Genomic DNA, 11,863 nt, shown 5'->3' with positions numbered 1-11,863 from the left:
AAGGTAAGAGTCTTGATCCAAGTTTGTTTTTTCACATATGGATATCAAATTTTCCAGCTCCATTTGTTACATTATCTTCTCTTCACTGAATTCTTTTTATGCCTTTGGCAAAAATTAATTGCCCATCTACGTAAGTGTGGTTTACTTTTGAACTCTATCCTTCCATTGATCAAATTGCCCATGTCTGTGCAGGCTCTCCTGGTGGCTTAGATGGTAAAGAATCTGCCCGCAAAGCAGAAAACATGGGTTCAATCCATGAATCGGGAAGACCCCATGGAGTAGCAAATGGCAACCCACTCTAGTATTCTTGCCTGGAGAAATCCATGGACAGAGGAGCCTGGCAGGCTGCAGTCCATGGGATCCCAGAGTCAGACACAACTAAGCGACAACACTTTCCCTTTCCCATTTCTGTGCCAACTGTAGCAATCTTTTCAACTTTTTTGATTTACCAACCAGCTCATGTCTAGGTTTGTCTGGGGGCTTTTACTGTATTCCTGCAATGTGGGAGACCTGGGTTCAATCCCTGGGTTGGGAAGATCCCCTGGAGATGGGAATGGCTACCTACTCCAGTATTCTGGCCTAGAGACGTCCATGAACAGAGAAGCCTGGTGGGCTACAATCCATGGGGTTGCAAACAGTCAGACACAACTGAGCCACCTTCACTTTGCTATATTCCAGTGGTTAAGAAAACTGATAGGGAAGGGAAGGCAGAAGAAAGGACAAGATGGGCAGGAGAAAAAAGATAAAGCAAAGGTATCACAACAGGTAATAAGACAAAGATCAGAAAAAGCTGACACTTCCATTAATAAAAAGTGGCTTTTTCTCAACTCTGCCATCAACAAAGACCACCCTCCACCTAACAGAACTCTTATCTTGTTTTGAAAAGTTATGTCTACAAAATAAACAGCATTAGATATTAATTCATTTATGTTCTCATATATAATTCATCAAAGGCATATACCATTGTTTCTGAGCAGTATGGAATAACCAAGATTGCTGTAACTCATGCCAAAAATAAACTGACCGTTCAGATATTCTGTGCAGTCTTGTGATAGGTAACATCTTCAACCCCATTAAGTTTTGTGAAATAGTCACAGAAGCCCCTGGGACTGCCACTGTCTCATGCTTGGCCCAAACCACTCTCTTCTGAGAGCCATGGGGTTCTTCTGGAGCTTCAGACAAACTCCAGCCCAGGGGCTTCATCTGGCTTTACTTTCTCCATCAGCCACTTGCAGTGTCATCAGAGCCTCAGAAAAATATGTGATTCATTGATGTGATAAAAAATAACAAGAAACTGTAAGGCAGTGATTGCCAATCCATGGTTTTACAGTAATTAGGGAGGCCACTAATGATTAGCTCAAGAGATAACCCCTACAACATGAAAAAATGTCTCTCTCTCAGCACTACAAATAAACAGTGATCAGGCAGAGCAACTCAAAAGAGTCTGAAATACTAGAGCTTCAGACAAAGAGCACTAAAGAGAAATTGAACATGAAACACACCAAGAGCAACTGTTTGAAAACTTAGTCAAAAAGGAAAACCCTGTCCCAGCTGGGGAGACCAAAGCTATCAAATCTGACAGCCTGACATGTTTGAATCCAGAAACATCTTAAAGTCAGATCCCGAGTGAAGAAGTGACAGATTCTTAGTGTAGACTGTTGCAAATGTTACCCGACACAGCTCTCCTCAAGCAATGATTGATTTTAACAAAAGAACAGCAGTCAACAAATGAATGCACAAAAAAATGAGGGAAAAGACACAATTATTCTGATTTCAAATATTACTTCTCCTCTTTCTCATTTGTTTTCTTCTTTCTAAAAATAGGAGATGTTTTCCCATGTGCTTCTCACCCTCACACAGGGGGCTCAGCAAGCCTCTCAGAATTACTTCCATTCTAGCACCACTCCTGCTGAAGTGAGGGCCACTGTACCTTTGAAATCCAGCACCTTGTCAAAGGGCTTCCCCTGTGGCTCAGTGGGTGAAGAATCCGCCTGCAATGCAGGAGACACAGGAAACAGGGGTTTGGTCCCTGGGTCAGGAAGATAGGCTGGAGGAGGAAATGGTAACCCACTTCAGTACTCTCAAAAATCCCATGGACAGAGGAGCCTGGCAGGCTACAGTCCACAGGGCTGCAAAGAGTCAGAGGCGACTAAGCACACACATGCCTTGTCAAAACAAATCCAAAGCTCTCTCTCAACTGAAAACAAACTACACACTCACTGATGTCATTTTGAGAAATAGGAGAGGAAATCCAGACTTAATTCCCAGTCAGGCAATAACTGTTCAGACTTATTTATGTAGATTTAAGTTCTCTGGCAGAGAAGGCAATGGCAACCCACTCCAGTACTCTTGCCTGGAAAATCCCATGGACGGGGGAGCCTGGTGGGCTGCAGTCCATGGGGTCGCGAAGAGTTGGACATGACTGAGCGACTTCACTTTCACTTTTCACTTTCATGCATTGGAGAAGGAAATGGCAACCCACTCCAGTGTTCTTGCCACAGGGGAGCCTGGTGGGCTGCCGTCTGTGGGGTTGCACAGAGTTGGACACGACTGAAGTGACTTAGCAGCAGCAGCAGCAAGTTCTCTGGGCCTCAGTTTATCTTTAAGATGAATGTAACAGTCAATAAGATTGAAACAAACAAATGAAAATAACAAAACAGAGAACAAAACTACTGGTTACCAATGGGGAGAGGGAAGCGGGGAAGCGCATGATAGAAGGGATTAAGCGGTATAAATTACTATGCCTAAAATATATAAACTTTAAGGATATATGGTACAGCACAGGGAATACAGCCAATCTTTTACAATTGTAAATGGAATATAATCTATAAAAACACAGAAGCACTATGTTGCACATGTGAAAACTAATATAATATTATAAATCAACTATACTTCAGTTAAAGGTATGTGTGTGTATGCTCAATTGTGTCCAACTCTTTGCAGCCCTAGCCTGCCAGGCTCTTCTGTTCACGGAATTTTCAAGGCAAGAATACTGGAGCAGGTTGCCATTTCCTCCTCTAGATCTTCCCCACCCAGAGATCAAACCCATGTCTCTTGCACTCCTGCACTGGCAGGCGGATTCTTTACCACTGAGCCACCTGCGAAGCCCATGCGTGCGCACACACACACACACACACACACACACACACACAATGTGAACATGACAAAAAACACAGTCCTCGCTCTAAATTCTGGGATCTCTAATTCTATGACTGTTACAGCTATGAATTTTCTACTTTTAGGCTTATGGGGAATGTAATTAGATAATTCCAAACTTGATTTTAGTTATGATCTAAACTTTCAAACAACTGTATCAGAACCGCTGGCATGGTGCCCATCACAAGGAAATGGTGCTATGGGGCCAGATTCCACTTGGGTTCCACTTGGATACTGACAGATGTAATCAGTGTCTTTACTGAATACCATGAGACAAAGCGCTTTGTTTATTTCTGCTGTCCCTGAGACAATACCAAATTGAGCTTATATGAATTAATTACCACAGTGTCAAAGATTATCGTTAGAATAAAAGTGTTCTTTAAAAATACATTATTTCTAGCGTATCTGTATGACACTTTACGATCTTCAAAGATATTTCATATTCATTAGATAAGGTTTATCCCAGGTATAGAGAACTGAAAGAACATAAAAAGAATAAAAGCTCACACACGGCTTTTTCTTCTTCCAAAATTTAACTCTTTACTAGAGAAACAGCCTATAAAATTAGCAAGCTAACTGCTGCTAAATTTAAGTCAAAGCTACATAAACAAGATTTAAAGAAATGGAAACTACTAAAAACAAATAAAATTTTCCTCCATTAAACATAATCCTTAATAATCAGTTTAACTTTTTTTCTTTCTACCATAGTAAGAACTATATGTTCCTTACAATTGCAAAGGAATTTTGTTGAAATAAATTACACTAGTAGCAATCATGATATCCTAAGTCATTAGGCTTTGAATAAAATAAAATTTATATCTCAGATGTCTGTAGGAAATAATGGTAAAACAAGCTTGGAATCCCTTGGAGACTCTTTCCTCACCCTCCTTTCCAGATGTTATTATGTATTCTAATGATTTTGTGGATTTCAATTCTTTGGCTAAGAATAATATGTGAAATGAAGGGAACAAGGAAATTTGAAACATAAGCTAAACTAGATCACAGTGCCTCAAGTCAGCAAGAAGTTTAACAACTCAGTTCTCATTTTCTTATAATGAAGAAGGATATAATCTAGTCTTTTCATTATGCAAATTGTTACAGGCCTAGAAACAACAACAACAAATTGTAGAATAGGATTATCTACTTAGTCAGATATAATTCCCTATAACCAGAACAATAATTGTGGATCATCCACATGGAACCAACTCTGTTATACAGAATGCTTATTTTGTTGTAAAGGGAATTTGTATGTGACACACCACTTTTAAACAGCAAAAAAAGTTCTGAGTCTTTATTAGCTGCAATAGGGGTTTTGAAATAGCTACATGAATAGTGACCAAACCATAGGAAAGACTTCTCTATTATCTTTTCTGATCAAACAATCCCATGCTCAAAAACCTAAAATCCCAACAGAAAATAAAGTGGCACACTGAAGAGAGAATACAATATTAGTTTCTGAAATTTTATTATTTTTAATACATACATTTCACAAACAGAAACCTTCTAACACCACACAATTCCAAATGTTTCAACTTTATCAACATTCTTTAACTATTTACACTGTCTTCTCTCAACAAAAGTGCAATCCAAGACATCTTGACAAGAAATCTTTACTGACAAGAATGTATTTTTGAGCAGGTGTTAATGACACCCATCCATTATGTTTTCTTTCAATGATGTGGAATAATAATAAAGTCAACAGGACACAGAGATGAGTTGGGTTAGGCAGCATCCTTTTACAGGAACCAAAACACTGAACAAGAGCACTTCCTCCTCACCTCCTCCCCAACCTCTGACTGCAGTGACCCAACAGCTGCTACCGTGAGACTAAAGAGAAGAGCAAACTGGACTGGCTGACCCGAACACAGGAATAGAGACTGCATGTTAAGCACTGATCTCACGGGACAAAACGAAAGATTTCAGCAAGTTAGTCTGGGTGATCTAACAAGTTACATTAAAAGTTTATCTGTTAGTTTTAGGATTTAAACACCTAGGAATATTCTGTTTGGAGAAAGCTCTTTCTTAATTACAATGGGATAATTCAGCCCACTCCCTAACTTCAGGGCCACAGGTGTATCAATTGCTTCAAATGCAACCAGAAAACAGAAGAGAGTGAAGAACTGAGCTAGCCTGAAGAGAAGACGACAATATGATCAGAAATAGTCATCCCACTAAACTAAAGCAGGTAATTTTATTTGTTCAAGGTTTAACTCTGAGCCTTATTATGGCTCAGACGGTAAAGCATCTGTCTACAATGGGGAGACCCGGGTTCAATCCCTGGGTCAGGAAGATCTGCTGGAGAAGGAAATGGCAATCCACTCCAGTACTACTGCCTGGAAAATCCCATGGACAGAGGAGCCTGGAGGCTACAGTCCACGGGGTCGCAAAGAGTCGGACACGACTGAGCGACGTTCCTTCCTAACTCTTAAAAATAATGATAAAACAAGTTAAAGTAGATAAAAATTACCTATAAGTGGGTTCATGTCTTTGAACACTATTAGAAAAACAGAAAAGGGACCTCTTGGATGACTAATATTCTTTAACATCTGAACTCAATCAAAATAATCATCTTTTGTGGTACATTCCAATTCCTATCAAGGTACTCAGAGCAAAGTACTTCTAGAAAGTATGATGAAAATATTAAGGTCAGCAGATTCCAAAACAAAATTTAGTCTTCACATGGTTGCATACTCAATTATATTTTATTCTCAAATCTGCCAAATTTTCCATTTTAGACAAGAATGCAATGCCGTAAAGGCATTATCAATTTAGCACCCACAGAATCCTAACAGAGCCATCAAAATAAAGGCCACAAGCAAATTTTATTCAACTACAGTGAAACTTCGTCATACTTATTTCTCCGAGAGTAGACAACAACGTAAGGGGAAAACATCTACACTTGCAATAGTTTTAGGCTGAGGGGCATGTAGGTGATCTACATGTAAGCTTTTAAGCTTCAGAACAACAATACAAGCAGGTTTCTCTTTAGAAATTTAGGTGGGTTAAAGAACAGCATTACAAATAGTTTACTACTCATTTGAAATTAAGAAATAAAATCCAATGGTTTGCTGAAGACAAGAGAAACTCCTCAATTTTTTATACCTGGTACATGACAGAGAATCAATAGGGAAACAGCTGATTCAGTTACAGTTTTGTGTATCAAAGACAGATTTGCAAGGGCTATGTCCTATAGACTTCTTTTCCTTGCATCAAACACTGTCAGGCTAATAACAAATTGCTGCGTCTTATGAGCACTGAGCATTTCCCGCCACTGTGAAACATTCTTCAGATCATCAAATATCAAACTAGATGCAAACTAGATGTGCTCAGCCAAATTATCATCATCCAAACCGAAAGACGAAGAGTATTAGTCAAATTCTCACAGTCAGCTGTATTCTTTCAAAAAAAAATCAAATATTCCATGTAGCAGAACTGAAACTCACTTGCAATGATGCCTAAACACTTCTGAGAGGAAAAACAACTGTTTTTTCTTGGGGGTGAGAGGGGGAAATGATATAAACTAAATAATAGAAAATATCCACATAACCCCAAATTTAGTTACCCATAAAAGGATATTCTCAGCATCCTTATAACACATATGTGTATTATAGCTGAAATTACCAAATTCATTTTTTGAGAAATCATATTCCAATTCCAGTTTTATAAAGATAAGGGGTATCAGTCTATTTAAACCAGGAAACTCTAAACAGAGGCTGTATTTTAGAAAGCTCAATGCTCTCACTAACAAAGTTCTATAAATTACCATCTTTTTCAACAGTGGTAAGCTATCATGGAGATCTTTAGAATAATCTATCCTCAAACATATTGTTATGCATTATAATTGGTGATCTTCCAAAATGAAACACTTTAAAAAGAAATACTAAATTATTCTTTTCCTCAAAGCTTCACAAATAATTTTTTTCCATTCCTTCCGAAGGTCAAATCTTTGATTTTGGAAACTCAGCACTAACCGAGTAAAATGCAGCCATAAGCAGTTTGGGGGGAAGGTTAAGTGTGGCAATGATTGCTTGTGAAACTTACCAGTTAGGGTCTGTGGCTGTGAGATTTACCTGTGAGAAGAATCTGACATCAAATGACACTTCGACAGTGTAAACCTATATAAATCAGTACCGCCCAAATCATGTTATTCATGGAATTCTCCTTACAAGCTTGTTTGACCAACCTCAAAGATACAATTCAAATGACAGCGTACTGCCCTTTTGCCCTCTGAGTCAGTATGCACCATTTCCAAATTCTTTTAGCATATTCTCTTTGTTACGGGTCAGTTTTACCTAAAAATATGTGCAACACCCATTGTTTTCACATGTCTTATAATTTGGATATTATTTTCAATATGAAAACTGGCTGTTAGAATACAACAGGGATAGAATCAGGGCTCACGTCCACGTCCCAGTGATCTGCCAGTGAGGGGAAGCTGCAGGTCAGTGTGTGCTGCAGAATGCCAAACCAAAGCGGACAAACACACCATCAGCTCTCCAGGCACAGGTTACATTCACTTGTCACATGTTTTGCCCAAGGCCCAGAGAAGACTTAAAAGTGGATCTGTAGGCAGTCAACATCTTAGTAAGAGTTTCTCCCCAACTCCTTCCATGCTCTCAGTTTATGACCATGTAATCCCTTTCCTAAATTCACCCCATCCTCCCCACCACCCTAAAAGCCGCCTGAGAGACTCTTAGTGATAGCGAACCGTTCCCCCAAGCTCACAGGAGTACCTGGCTGGGTGCTGGTCATGACCACAGACTAACACATGGGGGTCAAGAGAGGGCAAGGGGCAGGACCCCTTTAAGTGGCACACGTACACAAAGGAACTCTCCTTTCAATTAGAAAAGAAATGAATGTCACAGAAGGCTTCCCTAGAAAAGATATGTAACAAAGTAATATCAATAAAATAGCTATTACTAAAGCAAAGCTTTCATCAATAAGCTTCAAGAACTTTGAAGGAGGAAAATGGCTTCACGAAATGGTAGTCCAGGTTGCCACAGTGTGGACACTGCTGGACGTTGCTGTACTCGGAGAAGTACTGCATGCCGATCCGCACGTCGATCACCGGCTTCCCGCAGTGCTTACAGTTCAGGCGGGCCTGCGGGGGAAACACAAGAGGCCGTGAGCCACACTACCCCTCTGCCCCCCAGCATTACCAACCAACACTCAAGACTGCTTACCTGGGAAACTGATCAAGAGTTTAATAAAGCATCCCTTTATTACCCCAAACAGAGTGGGCAGAGCATCAGATAAGCATGAGATATTATACACGCAAATATTTACCCAGCAGCCTAAAAGATTAAAGATTCTTCATTTCTCTCCTGATGTGCAGCACTGCTTGTAATTACTCTACAGGATGGGAAGAAAATTCTCAACCTCTACTGCCTAAACTTTTCCAGTAAAACTCCTAACAATCAAAAATCTCTTCCCCGTGGGTTTTAAAAAGTGGCTGAAACCAACCTCTCTTATCCAAACCTGCATGAAATTTCTTTGAAGATTGTTTTTGAGTTTATTTCTTAAATGTATATATATACATTTTTCGTTCTACTCCTAACTATACTTCTGCTTTCTTCGAGGTAAAAATAAAATCTCCCTCAAATACTCTAGTAAAATTGAGGATCTGGAAATAAGGGCCATGTTTATGCCAAGGCTTCTGGAACCTGCAAAAACACTGTACCTTCATTCATGCCCCGGCCTCCCTCTAGTAGCGCCAGACCTAAGCTTTCAGCAACAGGTCCAAGGACTTCAGTAAATAATAGGAAATTATAAAATACAATGGGCTCTCAATTCAGATGCATTCTACAACCACTTCATCCTCAAAACGCTCCCACAGGTAGGTAGTAGCCTATCAATTTTAGATGGCCATACTGAAGCGCATGGTGATGAAGCAGAAAGGCTGAGATCTGAACCCAATAGCTTTCCCAGAGCCTACCCTCTTGGTCAGTACAGTCTCCCTGAAATAAACTCCCTTTTAACTGACTAATCTCTCTGAACAGTATTAAAAGTGAGATTCTAAGCACACCTCTCTCTTTAACCACTCTCTTTAACCTGTTACTTGTTTCTAATAATGAATTCCTGCTTGTTTCGGCCTCAAAGTCTTCCTGAAGACACTCCTTGATGCCTTTGTAGCATCTAACATTTGTACCTTTCCCAGTGAATATAGTTAATTAATTTTTTTAAGTCAAAAAATTGATTTTTTTTTTTAAGTCCACTCCAGTAAGGGGCAAGGAAAAAAAAAAAAAAGTGTCTGGGATTAAATTGTTTTAAGGAAGAAATATATGGTGAGTAACAACAGGCTGGGTGTGGCATGATACCACTCTGCTTTTCTCCCTGAAGATAAGACAGCAATCCCAGGGCCTGTCAGTGGTGAAGCAGAAAGAGCAACCAGGCTGGGAGTGACAGAGGTTTGTGGTTATGCTGATATGTGTGGGTAGACCTGGGGAAAAAGTTCTAATTGTTCAGGCCTCCACAGCATGTGAAAAATAAAGAGTCCTTTCCAGTGCTAGCACTCTTACGAGTTATAGGCCCACACATTCTTTCACTTCCCTATTCTTTAAAAGGTAACTCTCTGGTGTGTGGGAGAGAACTCTTCCTTTTGTTTCTCTCATCTCAAGAGCAGGCATCAAGGTATATGGGTATTATAAAATGCTACAGTGAATAACTCTTAGTAAAAGACAATGATATCTCATTTCCAAGACTAAGTTTTAAAATGGAAATGTGGTCTGTATATGAGAATAGCATAAAAGGAATCAATTATATCTAGAATCAAACGACAGGCTACGAATGACCCATTCAGGGCTCTCACGACTACATTTCTCTTCTAAGATCAGTAGTACAGACACAGAAAGGCTGAAATACCAACCCTGCCAACCTCTTCATTCAACCAACATAGCTTATCTTCTGAATACACTGCTAATGGTAAGGATGTTCTCTTTATAAAAATCAAATCATAATGCTAAAGATATAAAACTATTAATAAACTACTGAAATGTTTATCAGGTGTTTATATTAAAGGCTTAGCCACTTAAGAGGAAAGGAAAATAATCTCTCCAGCCTGTAAATATCAAGGAATTATATAAAAAGCCTTTTCTTTTCCAAAGCACTTGGAAACAAATCAAGATATTTCCAAGGATTTTGTTTTGTCTTCTGTTTCTATGGACTTATTTAATGCATTTTCACATGTTAATACTTCCCTCTTTTCCTCATGACAGCTAGATTTCAGATGCTTTCTTAGCATCAGAATATGCCTCCCTTTAGCAGAGCTTTAAGGATTACAAATCTTTCAAGTCAGCCTCAGACACATTCCATGGCAGGCAGATCCTGTATAAATTGCACTGTCCCACACAAAGGAAACAAAAAGAAAATCCTGTCTACGAGAGGAAGTGAGACTTTCTTCTTTCCTTTTAAATGACAACTTTTTCTTACATTTAAAGCTTTAAAAACTCTAAGTAAGCAAGAAGAAAACTAAAGGAACCATTGAGCATCCCATCCCACCATCCAGAAACAAGCTCTGGTAACAGGCTAGCAGAGTCCTTTTCATGTTCACTTTTTACAAATCAAAGTGTGCTATTCTGCCATTTAAGACGTGCTTTTTTTGACTTAAAAGACTGAAACTATTTCCCACAGAATTATACAGTATCCTGCAAGATCCCGTTTAATGACTGCCAAGTATTCCAGGAGCAGCGGCACCATGCTGTAGTTAATCAAGCGTCACTGCTGGACTCCTGGGAGGCCCTTGGCCGCTCCTTCCTGCGGCACGCTCTCCATGCCCTCCCTCCTCCCCCAGCATCACCCCAGGGCCACCGCTGACTCTTCCATATTTACTTGGGGACAGAAGCCTGAGGTCCCCCACTGCTTGCTCTGCGGGGTCAGCACCAACCTGACAGCACGGAGAGGCGGCCAGGATGTCGTAGGTGTACATGGTGCCCAGCTGGTGCCAGCTGCCGTCCCACCGCGACTTACACTTGATGCAGATGATCTTGTGAACACCTTCCAGGCAGTCCACACACACCGCGTACAGGTGCATGAGCCTCCCTGTGCACAGAAGACAGTAGGCTGAGAGCAGCTGGCAAAGAAGCCACCTTTGGTCGCCAAAGGGGATTAAAACAATCGCTTATTTATCAGTTATAAGCTAACACTTTTTCATCTGAACAAACATAAAAAGCAAAATAGATGATACATATCATATATCCCCAAGTTGTCCTTTTAGAATAATGATGGATTACCAACTACTGTCAATGAAACACGTACTTTAAATTCAAGTTTATTAAACACTGGCTTCAACTCACTTTTCTGAGAAGTGCCGCCAGGTTTACAATACGTATACCCAAACTCACGTGACCAAGCCACAGAGGCTCGTAACCAACCTGGGATCATGCAGGGCTTTCTGCTCAGCGGTCTACTGTGGAATATGGAGGCTGAACCAGCAATGCCGGTCTGTGCTCAGGGGCTCTCATCGTCCCCTCATAAAAAGCCCAGAGTCTGTCTTCGTATTGATAGCCCAGAATTATGCCACAACCAAAATTACTACGTTAACTATTCTTGCCTCCAAAATTGCTCAGCCATCACCACATCCAATTTAGGAACCAGAATTATATCTTACTTGTGTTTTTTTTCTGAAAGGAGTTTGATGTCTTGTTATTTACTAGGCTCTTGAAAGTCACAAGTTCATCCCTCTACTATTTATCGATATCTAATGCTTATA

At 40.0% G+C, this 11,863-nt stretch overlaps 1 protein-coding gene across 1 annotated transcript in view; it reads right to left on the bottom strand.

Moving 5' to 3' along the window:
- Positions 1–4,604: 4,604 nt before the first annotated feature.
- HECA (hdc homolog, cell cycle regulator) overlaps positions 4,605–11,863 on the bottom strand; it is a 44,835-nt gene continuing 37,576 nt past the window's right edge. Inside the window, exons 3-4 of the mRNA XM_069598549.1 lie at positions 11,039–11,193; positions 4,605–8,257 (exon numbers count right to left, since the gene is read on the bottom strand). Coding sequence (XP_069454650.1) covers positions 8,093–8,257; positions 11,039–11,193 — 320 coding nt within the window. The 3' untranslated portion in view covers positions 4,605–8,092. The remainder of the gene's footprint in view (positions 8,258–11,038; positions 11,194–11,863) is intronic.

The sequence above is a fragment of the Ovis canadensis genome, chromosome 8, assembly GCF_042477335.2.
Source record: "Ovis canadensis isolate MfBH-ARS-UI-01 breed Bighorn chromosome 8, ARS-UI_OviCan_v2, whole genome shotgun sequence".
Classification (NCBI taxonomy): Eukaryota; Metazoa; Chordata; class Mammalia; order Artiodactyla; family Bovidae; genus Ovis; species Ovis canadensis.
Note: the sequence above shows the minus strand (reverse complement) of the source record. Positions and strands in the feature narration are given on the sequence as shown.